This window comes from Leucopleurus acutus (genome assembly GCF_964270905.1).
Source record: "Leucopleurus acutus genome assembly, chromosome: 21".
Lineage (NCBI taxonomy): Eukaryota > Metazoa > Chordata > Mammalia > Artiodactyla > Delphinidae > Leucopleurus > Leucopleurus acutus.
The window spans coordinates 34,053,095-34,069,596 of record NC_139163.1 but is presented as its reverse complement, the minus strand read 5'-3'; the positions used below and the strand labels follow the sequence as shown (position 1 = coordinate 34,069,596).

The 16,502-nt window shown below is 49.6% G+C and overlaps 1 protein-coding gene across 2 annotated transcripts in view; it reads left to right on the top strand.

Moving 5' to 3' along the window:
• The window catches only part of SH2D4A (SH2 domain containing 4A), a 75,230-nt gene extending 65,301 nt beyond the window's left edge, over positions 1 to 9,929 (top strand). For both annotated transcript variants that reach the window (XM_082863895.1, XM_082863894.1), the window contains exons 9-10: positions 6,841 to 7,061; positions 8,724 to 9,929. In XM_082863895.1, coding sequence (XP_082720021.1) covers positions 6,841 to 7,061; positions 8,724 to 8,816 — 314 coding nt within the window. In that variant the 3' untranslated portion in view covers positions 8,817 to 9,929. The remainder of the gene's footprint in view (positions 1 to 6,840; positions 7,062 to 8,723) is intronic.
• The last annotated feature ends 6,573 nt before the right edge of the window (positions 9,930 to 16,502 follow it).

Genomic DNA, 16,502 nt, shown 5'->3' with positions numbered 1-16,502 from the left:
CTCTGTTCTGCAACTTTTTATCTCTATATGAGTGGAAAGCATTGTACCTTTAAAGGTCAGGCCTTGAGAATGGGCTACCCTGTATATTTCAGGATATAGGCAGCATTCTTTTTTACAAAGGTGCAGAGCCTGCATGACTAAGCACAGGCCACAGAGCTCAAAGGTTAGAGCTAAAGGAATAGGTCCAATATGGAGTCAGGTTTGTTCTTCTCCATCATACCAGCAGTGTGCCATCCAGGCTCCATCAGCACAGTCCTCCAGGGCTGAGTGTATATACCTGGATGGGTTGCATTGAGAAAGTCTCACAGAAGCCTCCCTAGATTTTTTTCAGGCTAAAACCTTAATTAACCTGGAAACTGGCATCCATAAGCGATAATCTGTCCTTCAGCTATTTTGCTGAGGAGTGGAGGTTTCTTAATTGGGGGGCCATCAAAATTCTACCCATCTCTCACAAAGGGATTTTTCAAGCTTCTGTCTTAAGCACAAATTACTGATTTGTGTGACTTTTCAAAGTCACCCAAATGTATTCACCCTGCCTCACTTACATCTATGATTCGGCTACCTCATGGAGTGGAAGAGGCTGTGGTCGGAAGCAGGAGGACGTCGGTGCCTGTGCGTGGCAGTGATCTTGCAGAGGCAGCAGGGAGTGGTGGCGTGAAGGGAGATCTTAGTTCCCTGCCCAGAAATTGAACCTGGGGAGCCTGGATGAAAACCAGGAATCCAAGCCACCACACCCCTGGCTCTTGCCCGCAGTGAAAAATGCATTTCTCACAGAGGCAAAAACTGTAAAAACAGGTACAAAGTTTATTATTAGAGACACAGCACAGCAAGTGGGAGAGCACACAGGGAAACAGTTTGTTTAGTTAAGACAGAAACAAGGCAGAGATGCACACCCGGAGAGAACGGGTGTGGGCATCCTCCCTAATGAGGAGTGCAGTAAAGAGGCGGTGAAGTCACTTATACAGGGCAGTTCTTCTGGGTCTCTGTTTACCTCTGGCCAAATTATCTGGTTTCTTTCTCCGCACCTGCCCTGCCCTAGGACCCTCCCTAACACATGTGTGCGCAACTTTTTTCCAAGATGGATTCCAGCCCAGAGGCCTATGGGACGGCCTTAGCATCACCCATTATGGAGTAGTGCCCCCTCCTTTTTGACCCCCAAGGAGGCTTTCTGCACATGTGCAGCGTCTCCCTTGCCCCAAGGGTGGGACATATGTGACCTCTTGATCTTTACCCACACAAAGTTTAGCCCCTCTCTGTTCCTGCCACGGCTGTTATCTTCAGGCATCCACAGGAGACAGAGTCTGGCTATTTACACTGTTTCTGTTGTCACTTCTATTGCAGAGAGCAAACAGGAGGCTGATTTTAAATGTCTAACCTAGAACCTGTCTATCTCCTGTCTCAGGAAATGCAAACAGAAGACTAGTCTGGCCTGAAGCCCACTTTTTCCTGCCCCCTGAAATGTAAACGGGAGGCCAGTTGTAAATGCCTGGCTTGTAAATGCCTGGCTTGGCTATCTCCAGCCTCTGCAGGGGAGGGCACGGGGAAGCCCTGACCTTGGGAGGAACCAGCAGGGCCTGAGCCACGAGCCCCGGGAGTCACCTCCGTTCAGCATCAAAGCTTCATCTACAACGAGGCATCAGAGCACTTTGTCCAAATTATTCTCTGCGGTTCTCCTATGTGCCTGCGTAGTGTTAGTTCAGATTTCTGAAATACCTGAAGATGAAACATAAAGAGGTGAAAGCTACGGTATTTATTCAGATTTGAGAAGAGCTATCTTTTCTGCAGCGAATACTACGCATTGCTTTTTTTCTGGGAGACCCTGGCTTTTCTCATAAATTACCCAGGGCTTAGTATGTTATTCCAATAATGCTGAGAACAGTCCATTAACCCCAAACCCTCTCTTCCTTGAGTTTTTCAAATGATGCAATTGGGTCCTCACCCTGACGCTGCTGGCCACCGGGGTCAGGGCCTGCCGGCACTCGGAGCCTCACACTTCCCATCACTGACGCCCACGACTCTGGGTTTGCGGTTTCCACTGTGGTCTCGGAGGGACCTCGGAGGCAAGAGAGAGGGCAGTGGGTGGGTCCCACCAAAGGGAGTGGCTCTGCTTGGGGGTTTACTTGTGATGCGTTTCTGGAAAGGGGCATTCTACTCTTTAGAGAAGTAGCTTTAAGTCCACGCTTTTGTTGTCAGACTTTCTTTGTCACGTGCCTTGTGTCCTGGACTTCTGCTGCCACAGCCAGAGCAGGCTAGACGCTGCTTCTTGAGCCGGTGCAGGTAGGCGAGCACGCGCGCTGGCGACAAGCGCATCTCTGGGGCCTGGCCGCCTGCGCTCAGCTCCCGGTCCCCCACCAACCGGCTGTGTGGCCTCAGCAAGTCGCACGACTCCTGCACTTGACTCTCATCAGTCTGATGCAGATAACGACGTTACCTGCCTCCCAGGGCTGGTCTGAACAAGGTAAAATACATAAAGTACTTAGAACTGTGTGTGATGCATACTCAGGCCTGGTTAGTAAGTGTTAGCCATGGTGATGAGGTGAGAACAAACGATGTAATTTTAACCTTTGAATTATTAAGGAAACATTATGAGAGCTCTGACCGTTATTAAGAGCTCTGACCGTTATTAAGAGCTCTGACCGTTATTAAGAGCTCTGACCGTTTTTTCATCATCCCTAAGGTGCCTGAGACGTCAAGGGTGAATGTCAGCATCACGGTGCGCCTCCTTCTAGACAGAGGACCAGGGCAGGACCCAGAGCCTCTCTGAACGTGCTTCCTTTACATGCTGCAGGGTCAGAGAGTGTAAAGTAGGAAGGAGCTCTCTCCCAAGTTTAAGACTCCCCGGGGATAACGTGTACACTCGCAGTCTGCAGGGCTCTGCCTGGAAGAACCAACGTGCCCGCCGGGAACAGGTGTTCCAGATGGGTGTGTGTGATCCTGGCCTCGGGTCAGGCACCGGGTCCAGCCAGCACTCGGGGCCCACCCGAGAGACCGTACGCATGTCAGGAACTCTGCAACATGGGCCTTCCCCTTTGTCCTTGAAGGGCAGTGACAGTGCCTCTTCCTCAGGCCACTGTGAGGATTAAATGAGGGAATGCACACCTGGAGGAGTGCCAGGCAGACACAAAGAACCCTCAGTGCTGTTGTTATTGGGTTATCTTTCGTCTGGTTATTAAACACAGCTTTTCCAGACACTGGAAGCAGGTCACACAGATGTACATGTATCAGCAGAGTTAGACCTGGCGGTGCCTTGGAGAAAGGCACCCCTTTCTCCCCGTGGAGAGTGCACCCCTTGTCCCCGTGGTAACAATTCTCAGACCAGAGGCGGTGGTTGCTGGAAGTGTCCTAGAGAAAGAAGTAAGACAAAATTATTCGCTAGACCTTTTCTGGGCATCCTGAGTGGCAGGTGCTGAGGCTGTGAAAATAAATAAGGAGTGGTAGCTGCCCTCCCGTTGCTCACGCGGTGGAGCAGGGAGACACGAAGCAGAATGTGCCGTGGTCCCCTCAGAGCTGTGGACGGCGCTTGCCCAGGTGGAGGTCGGGCCAGGTGAGCCCTTGGAGAGGCTGAGTGAGTGCTCACCGGGCCTGGAGGACCCTCGGCCTCAGATTGCTCAGGGAGAGATGAGAACGCTTCATGCTGTTGGGCTGAATCTTGGAGAATACGGAGGAAGGGCCGGCAAAGGGCATCCCGTTTACCTGCCCTCCTTCTGTAGGGGAGTCGCTGTCACTTGGCTTTCCAGTGAGGGTCCTGCGGGGGGTTCTGAGTTGTTTCAGGTCTCCTGGGGTCCATTTATCGTCTCCTGTGCAAAAACAGTTTTCCTGGGCCTGGCCTGGAGCGCTAAACCTACACTCGCAGGGGTTTAGGGCTGTGCTCTCCGATATGGAGCCACTAGTCATGCCTGGCTCTTTACAGCAAAATTAATTAAAATGAAAACTTGAGTCCCTCAGTCACATGTCAGGTGCTCAGTAGCCACACATGACCGGCACAGACATTTCCATCGTCACAGAAAGTTCTGTTGAATGGGACTGTTCTTGAGGGCGCCGGGCGTCACGCAGACGACCGGGACAAGTGAGACCTTTCTCTCTGCTCCCCTCCAAGCCGGGGGTCCAGGCTCTCGGGAGCTTAGCCCCTTCCCCTGGCACAATGCCCTCTGCTGTCCCCCGGGCCACCGCCGTTCTGCCCCACCTGGCCTGGATTCAGCTCCAAAATAGACCGCTGGGTGAAGAGCTGGTTCATTTAAAAAAACTGCTGAAGCAGAAGGAAGCTTTTATGTATCCGTTTCCACTAGTGCGGAGATCCTTCTATGCTCCTAGACAGGTTTGATTCTTGTGTGAGGAGAGCTGGTGCGAGGGTGGTGGCCTGGAGGTGTCACAGCCTCAGGGACTGGAGGAAGGCCACTCACTGCTCTAGAATTAATTTCTTAGAGTTGTGCACGGGGCACGAGTCCGTGGTGATTAATATCTGATGCTGGACTTCGGCATTGCATTTCAGGAGCTCCCTTTACAGGGGAGCTTGGCAGTGACCTCAGTCAGGCCTCCCTGAAGGCACCCGCTGCCCTCGATGGAATCGTGAGAAATGGTCCATCGACCTGTATCACAGGTGCACCAAGAGAGCATGCCCTTCAGGCGTGGTGACCCTGTTGTAAAGCAAAAAGAACAAAGCCTAGTTCCCGTAGCATTCACCTTCTGCACCTGCCGTGGGTACCACCGAGTGGAAGGAGGCCCCATTAGGACCAAGTTCTGGTGTCTCTGGAGATGAGATAGCACCAGGACTTGTGTGTAATGAGGAATAGTTACAGACTGGGAGGCTCTCGGGTGGTTTGATCTACAGCTACTATATGACCTGATTTTAGGAGGAATTTGCCTTATTCTGGTTATAATTTTCCAGAATAGCTTTCATTTTAGGAATCCAAATCCCTCTTGATAAAATCCAGACATTATACATTATAACATCTGTCCCATCTGTTGAAGTAATCTGGAATCTCAGAGTCAGCCTGTCAGTAAGTCGGGCAGGGGAGAGAAATCTTTTCAGAATGAGCCCCTCAGCTCGATTCTGAAGTCAGTGAAAAATACCCCTAGTTTCAGAGACAGACCCAGAGTCTTCAAACCTTGGTCCCCTGCAGGCCCCAGGCAGGCTGGTCACCTGTGGCCTTGGTTCAGCCTCCGGTTGCCCTCTGTGGGACCAGTGTGTGCAGGCAGACAGAAGCGGTCGTAGCTGGGGGAGCTCACCTGGGCGTCACTTGGGCACCTGACGCGGACACCCAGCAGCTGACCCAGGGGCTCCTCAGGGTCACGGTGCCTGCCATGTCCAGTGGCTCAGTCTCGCTGGGGAAGGGCAGGAAGGTGACTGGAGAGGACAGAGAAGGTGCCCCATGGGGCAGGGACACAGCAGAGCTGGGGCCAGAGGAGAGGCGGCAGGCTCGTTTCCTGTCCAGCGCCCCCACTCCCACCCCCAACCTGGCGTCGCCCTGGGGCTGAGCCTCACGCACCGGGACGTGCAGGTGCGGGCCCTGCAGGGGGCACGGGGCAGGAGGCGGGCCGGTCAGCTGGATTTCCAGTCCTCCCGTTATTAAAGGTCTGCTTACAAGAGAGAACATAGAAGCAGTTTTAGTTTAGGCTTCACCCTGGATAATTAGGTTTAATTCTCAATTAACTTTACCACCTTTAGTCATGTTAGACTAAAGGGCTGTGATAATCCATTGCCTTTCCACCAGGAGGTTTTCTGGGTTTTCCTGATAACGATACTGAGGACCAGCATGGGAGAAGGCAGGGGGTCCCATCTGCTGACGCGGGAAAGGGCGCAGAGAACGCTGCTCCCCAGGTCAGAGGTCAGAGTCGCTCACCGCCCTCACCACCCTGCCAAGACGTGTCTGTGCGCTTTCTGGCCATCTCATCACATTGCTGGTTCATCTGAAGAATTACACTAGGCATGAGAAGGGGAACTGGGAATACGGGTCAGACGTCATGAGTGTGGACTCATTGGGGGAAAGGCCGGTCTGAATCAGTGTGAGTTCATGAGGCATCCAAACTATACACATGTATACATAGGGGTATAAAACTCATGTGTATGTATATGAAGGGTTTCATTCTTTTGAATGTATGTGAAGACATAAATATTAATAGATAAGCATATATACCCATGTACATGCATATACCTGTATATCTACCTTCATTCCTGTAAATGAAGCCTCCTTTAGGAGTAGCCACAGCAGAGGGCACTGGGTAGTCCTGGGCCCATCCCGCTTCTGTCACTCACTTGTTAACACCTGACCAGGGTGTCCACCTTCGGCACTGACGGCATTGGGGCTGGATCACTCTTTGTAGTGAGGCTGTTCTGTTCACGGTGGGAGGTTTAGCATCATCCCCGCCTCAACGAACTGGAGGAAAGTAGCCCCCCGCCCAGGACAACCAAAAATGTCTCAAGACATTTCCAGACATTGCCCTGGGTGGGAACTACCGTTCCAGATCAAGCAGGATCATTCCCAGGCCACAGAGTCCCCATCAGTCAACTGGGGAGAGCTCGCCCTCCCAGGACGACCGTCAAGGGTCCGACGACACTCAGAAGCCACCTGACGCCTGTGCTGTTGTCAGTGGGTGTGCGAGTGGAAACGTGTTCTGAGGGGTAAACGTTTCAGCTCTCGTTTATACTATCTATTTGCTTATGTAACCTACCCCGGCCCAGTCACCAAATACCAGATGACGAATGATACTATACCGTATTCCTAAGAAGTCCAAACTGGACTTAAACGTGCTCAGATTTTTATTAGCTTTATCCACGCGGCTGCGTTTAACAGAGGGGAGTTTTGGAAATGATTTGGCTGAAACACCTCTTCTTTCCCACAGGAATTCTCACCGTACAGAGAGCGAACGAGCTTCTGAGCACGTGCGTGCCAGGCAGCTTTCTGATCCGGGTCAGTGAGAGGATCAAGGGCTACGTCCTGTCCTATCTGTCCAAGGATGGCTGCAAACACTTCCTCATAGATGCCTCCACGGACTCGTACAGCTTCCTGGGTGCCGACCAGCTGCAGCACGCCAGCCTGGCTGACTTGGTGGAGTACCACAAGGTGAAGCGATGCGCAGACTTCACTGGCTCTGTGATAGGGGTCCTGCAGCAGCTCTGACAGTGAAAGGCAATTCCAAGAAAAATGACTGACACAAGCAGTGGGGGATTAGCCTTTGATGACCCCTCCTGAAAATCAGGATTGTCAATGGCATTTCCTTTATCACTGAACCTAGTTCCTCCTCAAATGCTCAGGGAGAACCCACTGGGGCAGAGCATGCAGGAGATGCTACAAAATCTGTACACTCTGATCACATCTGAGAACACTCCTTTTTTTTTTTGAAGTATAGTTGATTTACAATGTGGTGGTAATTACTGCCATACTGCAAAGTGATTCAGTTATACATATATATACTCTCTTTTTTTTATAATATATTCTTTTCCATCATGAGAACACTCTTAAGTTAGAGCACAAGCCCAGGAGGGAGGGAGACCACGTGGCAGTTTGTGGGCAAGAAAAATCTCTTTCAAGGCTGCCTAAGCCAAGGAAGCTCTGTGAGCACCAGGGGAGACCAGAGGTTGTGTGCTCTGGAAGCTTTGTGAACACCAGGGGAGACCAGAGGTTGTGTGCTCTGGAAGCTTTGTGAACACCAAGGGAGACCAGAGGTTGTGTGCTCTGGAAGCTCTGTGAACACCAGGGGAGACCAGAGGTTGTGTGCTCTGGAAGCTCTGTGAGCACCAAGGGGAGACCAGAGGTTGTGTGCTCTGGAAGCTCTGTGAGCACCAAGGGGAGACCAGAGGTTGTGTGCTCTGGAAGCTTTGTGAGCACCAAGGGGAGACCAGAGGTTGTGTGCTCTGGAAGCTCTGTGAACACCAAGGGAGACCAGAGGTTGTGTGCTCTGGAAGCTTTGTGAACACCAGGGGAGACCAGAAGTTGTGTGCTCTGGAAGCTCTGTGAACACCAAGGGAGACCAGAGGTTGTGTGCTCTGGAAGCTTTGTGAACACCAGGGGAGACCAGAGGTTGTGTGCTCTGGAAGCTCTGTGAACACCAAGGGAGACCAGAGGTTGTGTGCTCTGGAAGCTTTGTGAACACCAGGGGAGACCAGAGGTTGTGTGCTCTGGAAGCTCTGTGAACACCAGGGGAGACCAGAGGTTGTGTGCTCTGGAAGCTTTGTGAACACCAAGGGGGACCAGAGGTTGTGTGCTCTGGAAGCTCTGTGAGCACCAAGGGGAGACCAGAGGTTGTGTGCTCTGGAAGCTCTGTGAGCACCAAGGGGAGACCAGAGGTTGTGTGCTCTGGAAGCTTTGTGAGCACCAAGGGGAGACCAGAGGTTGTGTGCTCTGGAAGCTCTGTGAACACCAAGGGAGACCAGAGGTTGTGTGCTCTGGAAGCTTTGTGAACACCAGGGGAGACCAGAGGTTGTGTGCTCTGGAAGCTCTGTGAACACCAGGGGAGACCAGAGGTTGTGTGCTCTGGAAGCTTTGTGAACACCAGGGGAGACCAGAGGTTGTGTGCTCTGGAAGCTTTGTGAACACCAGGGGAGACCAGAGGTTGTGTGCTCTGGAAGCTCTGTGAACACCAGGGGAGACCAGAGATTGTGTGCTCGGGTGGGGTAGGGAGGCAGGGCTTCCTACTAAGCTGTCTGATAAATAAGACTCAGGAGCCGCCTGATACCTGTGCTGCCGTCACTGGGCACAGCCTGACCTGTACCCTCTGCTTCACAGGAGGAACCCCTCACCTCCCTGGGGAAGGAGCTCCTTCTGTACCCCTGCGGTCAGCAGGAACAGCCGCCCGACTACCAGGGCCTGTTTGAGTGACAACCTCATCGTGTCATCCTGCAGCCGCCAGCTGGGCCGTCCTCTGGACAGACAGACACCGCGGAGATGGACACTTGTGTATGAAGCCACATCGCCCTGCAGCGAGCCGATCCTGATCAAGTGAAAGGACCCTTGGGGGTCCCATGGCGACCTCTCTTTTGCACAAATGCTGGAGTTTAATTAACGCTAAGAGGGAATCACCTCTGCATTGTACGCACCCCAGAAGTAAAGGGAGAAGAACCCCCATCTCTGCAGCTCCCAACATGAAGACTACAACCCTAGTGATGTATGGAATAAACGAAGAAGAAATTGGAACCTTTTAGGAATTAAGGGGCACCTCAAAACCAGAAGTCCTCCATGGCCTTGGCACTCCCTCTCTGCCTCATCTCAGAAGGTCTCGGGGTCATGTTCCTATGAAGTTCCTCGGTGGCGTCAGGGACTGGCGAAAGAGCCTGCACTGGTGGCTGAGCCCACGGCCCTGCACGCCTCACTTGCGGTGCATGTGTGGGCCAGGGTGTAAGACACACAGGGAACACAAGTTGCGGGTGTTGTGAACTGAATGAGGAGTTTGAAGGTGTAGGACGAGAGCCTTCACATGTACAGAAATACTCCGGACGACGGCAGGGGGTGAGGGGCCCTGTGTGAGGGGTTCGCTGGCTCTGGGGAGCGGGGCAGGGCTCTACCCAGGACCTTGCCGAGGAGGGTGAAGCCACATGCGTGCCTTGGATAGACAAGGGCAGAAGAGTGAGCTTTGTGGACACTAGGTGCTGTGGGTCGAGTCCCCCAAAGAGACATTGAAGTCCTAACCCCCTGCACCTGTGAACGTGGCCTTATTTGGAAACAGGGTCTTTGCAAATGTGATCAAATTAAGACGAGGTCAGACCAGATTAGGGCGGGTCCCAAAGCCAACGACCGGCGTCCTTATAAGGAGAGAGGGGTTGGGAAGTTGAGGTGCGTACGAAGAGGGGATGGCAGCCAGGGGACAACAGAGGCAGGGCCCCGAGTGACAAGCCACAAGCCAGGGGACGCCGAGGGCTGGGGGGGCAGCATGGAGCAGACTCCCCAGAGCCCTGGAGGGGAGTATGGCCCTGCAGACACCTCGATTCCAGACTTGTAGCCTCCAGAACTATGACAGAATAAATGTCTTTTGTCTTAAGCCACCGAGTTTATGGTAATTTGTTAAGGCAGCCCTAGGAAACTAATATAGACGTTTATGTAATTGCAGACCCTGATGTGCCTTGTGTACCTTTGGTTGCCGTACAGCCCGCCAGCCTCCTGAGGAGGGGAAGGCGGGAGATAACTCCTCCTGGCTCTTCGGCTCTCGACGCAGATTTGCTCAGTCAGGCAGGCATCTCATGCAGTAGCTCCCGGGCCAGCCCAGCAGGGCGATGGCCTCTGGGCGGCCACCAGGATCACGCAGGAGGATGGGGTTTGCTGGTACTCCAGGCTTGGCTCCTGTGGCGGCATTCATTTAAAGGACGCATAGGGTTGTAGCAGTCTGTTCGTGAAGTTGTTGGCTGTGCAAGACACACCTGGACAGTGTACAATGTAGCCAGAGAAGAGGGTGGGGTACACGTATATGTGTGAGTGTGCATGGGTGTATGTGTGCTTTAATGAGAAAGTTTTAAAACTGATCATTGTTAGGTGTTTCTTGAAATGTTCCGTGTGGTTTCTGTTGTCTGAGAGACAATGGTCAGTTGTCTAAGAGAACCTGTCTCTTAGCTTTCATTTCTAACAGTAGTCCGGCAGTCATGACATTATAAAATTGCAGACATACACAGGGCTGGAAGTCAGAAACTTCTGTTACCGGGCTTCCCTGGTGGCGTGGTGGCTAAGAATCCGCCTGCCAATGCAGGGGACACGGGTTCGTGCCCTGGTCCGGGAAGATCCCACATGCCGCGGAGCAACTAAGCCTGTGCGCCACAACTACTGAGCCCACAGGCCACAACTACTGAAGTCCGTGGGCCTAGAGCCCATGCTCCGCAACAAGAGAAGCCACCGCAATGAGAAGCCCGCTCACCACAACGAAGAGTAACCCCCGCTCACGCGACTAGAGAAAGCCCACGTGCAGCAATGAAGACCCAACACGCCAAAAATAAATAAAAATTTTAAAAAGAAAAGAAAAACTTGCGTTCCCATCTCTTCCCACCATTAGCTGTGTGACCTTGGACAGGTCCCTCTACCTCTCTGAACTTCAGTTTTTCACTTCTAGCAAAACAAGGTGGGATAGCCAGGTAATTATTATTTTCATCCATCTCTGAAATCTTAAGGTTCTGGAATAAATAGAAAAATACCCTATAGCCACTAGTAATTATGAAGACATATAAGATTCTAGCATCACCCTCTGCCTACAGTTATTTTGGAGGAAATAAGTACAGTCCTATCCGGATGTAACTACAAAGTGACACCCTACCGGAGGAAGACTTAGAAAACAGGTGACCAGACTGAATTAACCTAATATTACCAGGAGGGGCAGACTTGAGTTCTCTACACTTTTACCTCGTTGGCTATTGATATTCAGAGGAAGAAACTGTCCAGTGTTTGCTGATAAGATGGCCAAGAGTAGCACTTGATATTCCGAGGGAGAGTGGTTTACATAACTTAGAAACTGTTTACCACTAAATGGGGTTGGGGAGGCCTGAATTCTCATCCCAGCTCTGCAATTAGACTTAGTGTCCCGGGGTCTGAGCCTGGTTAAGGCTGAAGGAGAGGACGTCCAGCCTCTGGCCTGCTCTCGCCCTCCTGTGGCCTCGATAAGGCCAGCACCCAGACCTGCCTGTCGAGCTTTCCTGGTCTGGGATGCTCCCCAGCCCCAGGCGCTGCAACCTGCCCACCTCCGTGGGACTGTGCTGAATACCGCTCCCTGACCGTGGTGACTCTTCTCTCCCCCAGGGAGATTGCGGGTCTCCTACAGTTGCCCCAGACCCTCCGCTGCCCCTCCCCACTGCCAGAACCTCACACTCCCACCAAACCCCCATCAAGGCACACGAGGGTGCACCAGAGAGTCACTCTGTACTCTGGCATCCCCAGCAGGCTAAGTGACAAGCAGAAGTGTCAGTTGGCTCAAACCTTACACCAAGAAGAGGAAGACACAGGAACAGCCAGAGAAAAAGTGAACCCGGGGCACAGGCAGATCACTTGAGACATCTCAGCAGCATTTGCACCAGAAATTGCCTCTCTGAGCTAATGCTTTGGAATTGACCATCCTTTTAGTGTAAGGTCATGGCTGATGTGGCATGAGGTCTGTTTTTAGTTAAAAAAGTTAAGGTCAGGACTTCCCTGGTGGCGCAGTGGTTAAAGAATCCACCTGCCAATGCAGGGGACACAGGTTCGAGTCCTGGTCTGGGAAGATCCCACATGCGGTGGAGCAACTAAGCCCGTGCGCCACAACTAGTGAGCCTGTGCTCTAGAGCCCACGAGCCACAACTACTGAAGGCTGCGTGCCTAGAGCCCATGCTCCACAACAAGAGAAGCCACCGCAATGAGGAGCCCACGCACAGCAATGAAGAGTAGCCCCCGCTCGCCGCAACTAGACCAGCGCAGCCAATAATAAATAAATAAATTTTTTAAAATTATGGTCTACGTTTTTGCAATTGCCACCTCTGCAGGGGCGGCTTTCTTCACGCACACGCATCCAAACATTGGTTATGTCCTCACATATCTCACATATATATACCCTGGGACTCCTGCATTTGGTGCACAGAGAAGACACAGAAATGATTTGTGGGGGATGCTCGGATGTGTTTTCATGGGGCCTCTTTGCTTTCATTTTGTCAAGAACATGTTCCAGACTGCATTGCACAGTTTTCTGTTTTAGAACATAAGTTTTCTACATTTATATCTTTAAATAATACTTCAATTTGAATTATGTGTTCCCGTCCTCCGGAGTAACCATTTTTGACTTAAAAAAATACACAACGTGAGAGTTGTGAGTTAGTTTTATGTGGGGCAAAATAAGGACTGCAGCCCAGGACACGGCTTTTCAGATAACTCTGAGAAACTGCTCCAAGGAGGCGAGGGGGGGAGCCAGGACACAGGAGTTTTGCAACGAAGGGCAGGTAGTCGGGAACGTCAAAGGATTATTGTTAATTAAAGAAAACCAGATATCTCAAGTTAAAGAATTTAGTGCTTTTCTATGCATGGGAAGATGCAAGAGTCTGGGCTCACTGAAATCATTCCTTTGACATGCATTGAACTATCTGGGGCCAGTATCCTTCGTTTTCACCTCCTGAGTTTCCTCGGGGCTCACCGCAGGGAGTGGCTGCGGTCTGTTGGCTGCTAGATGGCAGGTATTCTTTTCAGCCCTGAGTTTCCTCCGGCTCTCGTTGCAGGGCTGCAATCATCGGTGACTGTGACATCCTTTGTTTACTGATATGGCAGGAAATATTCCGTTCATAAATATTCCATTTATCACTATGCATCTTACTTAGATTTCCCTCCTTTGCCTTCCATTGTTGTAATCTCCTCATTATTATTTTCCTCTCTCCATCCTCTTCCTTGTATTTTAGGAGAACTGCTCACTCTTTCTTTTCCACTCACAGGTTACATTCTCCGCAGTGTTAATTCTGCCCGTACAGCCTGCAGTGTGGACATTAATAATTCTGTTTCCAGAAGTACTGGCTCTGCCTCTTTACCTTCCTGTTCAGGGAATCTGTAGATGTCCTACTACTGCCCCAGACTGAAAGCCACCAGGAGGCATAAAAGATCTTTTTATTGTGTGGTAAAAATGCACTATTTGGTAATGAGGTAGCTTGGTATAGTAGAGGGAAAGCCCAGCAGGTTTGGGTTTGGATCCTGGCTGCTCCATTAACCAGCTGTGTGGAATCTTAAAAAAAAAAAAGCTAAGCTGTATGAGCTTCAGCTTCATCTCTGAAACAGGAGTTCTAAAGTCACCCTTTGGGTTCTGAGGTTTAGAAAAGAAATTTGTAAAGTGCCTGGAACATACAAAATTCTCCACAAATAGCAGTTATTCCTGTGAGTCCTGAGCCCAGGATCCATCTCCCCCTTCATCAGCTCAGCTCATATAACCAATGGGCTGTGTATCCTAATGGCCCCTTTGCTAGAGTTTCTGGGATGAATTTAGGGGGAAAGGGAAACTTTTATAGAGTAAGGGACCTAATGATGAATCACACAATATATCAGCCAGTCGACTTGCAGAGAAATGGCTCACTTAGTTAGGATTTGAAATGGTATGGAAAGGGCATTCTCTAACGTCTGATTTTGACATCAGCCAAGTTAGCAGTCACCAGTCTTCACCCCAAAGCTGGCCATTGACAACAGATTCAGCTGCCTTGGCATTCCTGGTCGCAAATCCGCAAGTATTTGCCTCTCTTTTTGACCAGAAGACTTATTACAAACCCAGATCGCTTGGGAGTTAACTCTGCCTTGCCTGCGAAGAGGTCAGGCCGTGCTGGTGCTAAGCCAGATGGCCAGGGAGGGGGCAAGGCCCAACACCCTTGTCAGTCTAAGTCAGCTTTTACTTTTCTCCCACTGAAAGGATGTTCCTTCATGAGTCTTCCCACCACCTGAGTCCAGACATGGTACCCATCCATCGCAATGGGCCTCAACACCCCGCAACACCGCGAGCGCCTCACCTTTGGAAGGTGCTCTTGATGGTGTGGCCAAGCTCTGGAGGAGGCTTCTTAACCAGGCCACTCCCTACATTCCTGGCAGCCCACACACTGTGGGTGTGAGCTTTTTTCTCTTTTATCTATTCTGTTTGTCCTGACTAGGGTAAAGTATAGGCATATGCAGGCTCTAACGCTTGCTTTTGTTTAATTTTTTTATACCCACCCCCCCCAAAAAAACTAAAATGGTTCATCCATTTATCCTCCCCTCCACCCCCTGCCACACGCAACCACCAATCTTTTCTTCATATCTATGAGCTTGGGTTGTTGTTTGGTTCTTCTTTTCAGATTCCACATATAAGTGAGATCATATGGTATTTGTCTTTCTCTGACTTATTTCACTTAGCATAATGCCCTCAAGGTCCATTCATGTTGCAAATGGCAAAATTTCATTCTTTTTCATGGCTGAATAATGTTCCACTGTGTATATTTACCACATCGTCTTTATCCATCAGTGGACACTTAGGTTGTTTCCTTATCTTGGCTATTGTAAAGAATGCTGTGATGAATGTGTGGGTACATATATCTTTTCAATTTTGTGTTTTCATTTTCTTCAGATAAATACCCAGAAGTAGAACTACTGGATCATGTAGTAGTTCTATTTCTTATTTTTTGAGGAACATACGTACTGTTTTCCACCAATTTACATTGCCACCAACAGTGCACAAGAATTCCCTTTTCTCCACATCCTTGCCAACACTTACTATTTCTACACTTTTTTTTATAATAGCCATTCTAACAGGTGGTATTTCATTGTGGCTTTGATTTGCATTTCCCTGATAATTAATGATGTTAAGCATTTTTTCATATGCCTGTTGGCCATTTGTAAACCTTCTTTGGAAAAATACCTATTTGGATCTACCTCCTATTTAAAAATCAGATTTTTTTGTTTTTGTTATTGAGTTGTAGGAATTCTTTACATATTTTGGTATTAGCCCCTTATCAGAATATATGACTTGTTGGGCTTCCCTGGTGGTGCAGTGGTTGAGAGTCCGCCTGCCGATGCAGGGGACACGGGTTCGTGCCCCGGTCCGGGAAGATCCCACATGCCGCGGAGCGGCTAGGCCCATGAGCCATGGCCACTGGGCCTGCGGGTCCGGAGCCTGTGCTTCGCAATGGGAGAGGCCACAACAGTGAGAGGCCCGCGTACCACACACACACACACACACAAAATATATATATATATATATATATATATATATATATATATGACTTGCAATTATTTCCTCCCATTCAGTAGGTTGCTTTTTCATTTTGTTTATGGTTTTCTTTGCTGTGCAAAAGCTTTTTAGTTGGATGTACTCCCACCTGTTCCTTTTTGCTTTTGTTGCTTTTGCTTTTGCTCTCAGAATTAAAAAATCAATGCCAAGACCAATGTCAAGAAGCTTACAACCTGTGTTTTCTTGTAGGAGTTTTATGGTTTCAGGCCTTAAGTTCAAGTCTTTTATCCATTTTGAGTTAATTTTTGTGTACAGTGCTGGAGAGTAATCCAGTTTAATTCTTTTGCACGTGGCTGGCCAATTTTCGCAAGTTCATTTATTAGAGTCTATTCTTTCCCCATTGTATATTCATGATTCTGTTGTTGTAAATCAATTGACCATATATGCGTAGGTTTATTTCTGGGCTTTCTATTCTGTGCCATTGATCTAAGTTTCTGTTTTTATGCCAATACCATACTAATCTAGCTTTGTAATACAGTTTGAAATCAGGCAGCATGATGCCTCCAGCTTTGTTCCTCTTTTTCCAGATTTCTTTGGCTATTTGGGGTCTTTTATGGGTCTATAAAAATGTTTGGATTGTTTGTTCTATTTCTTTGAAAAATACCACTGGGATTTTGATGGCGATTGAATTGAATCTGTAGATTGCTTTGGGTAGTATGGACATTTTAACAACAGTACTTCTTCAATCCATGAGCACAGAATATATTTCCATTTATTTATGTCTTCTTCAATTTCTTTCATTAATGTCTTATAGTTTTCAATATACAGGTGTTTCACCTCCATGGTTAAATTTATTTCTAAGTGTTTTACTCTTTTAGAAGCAATTGTAAATGGGATTG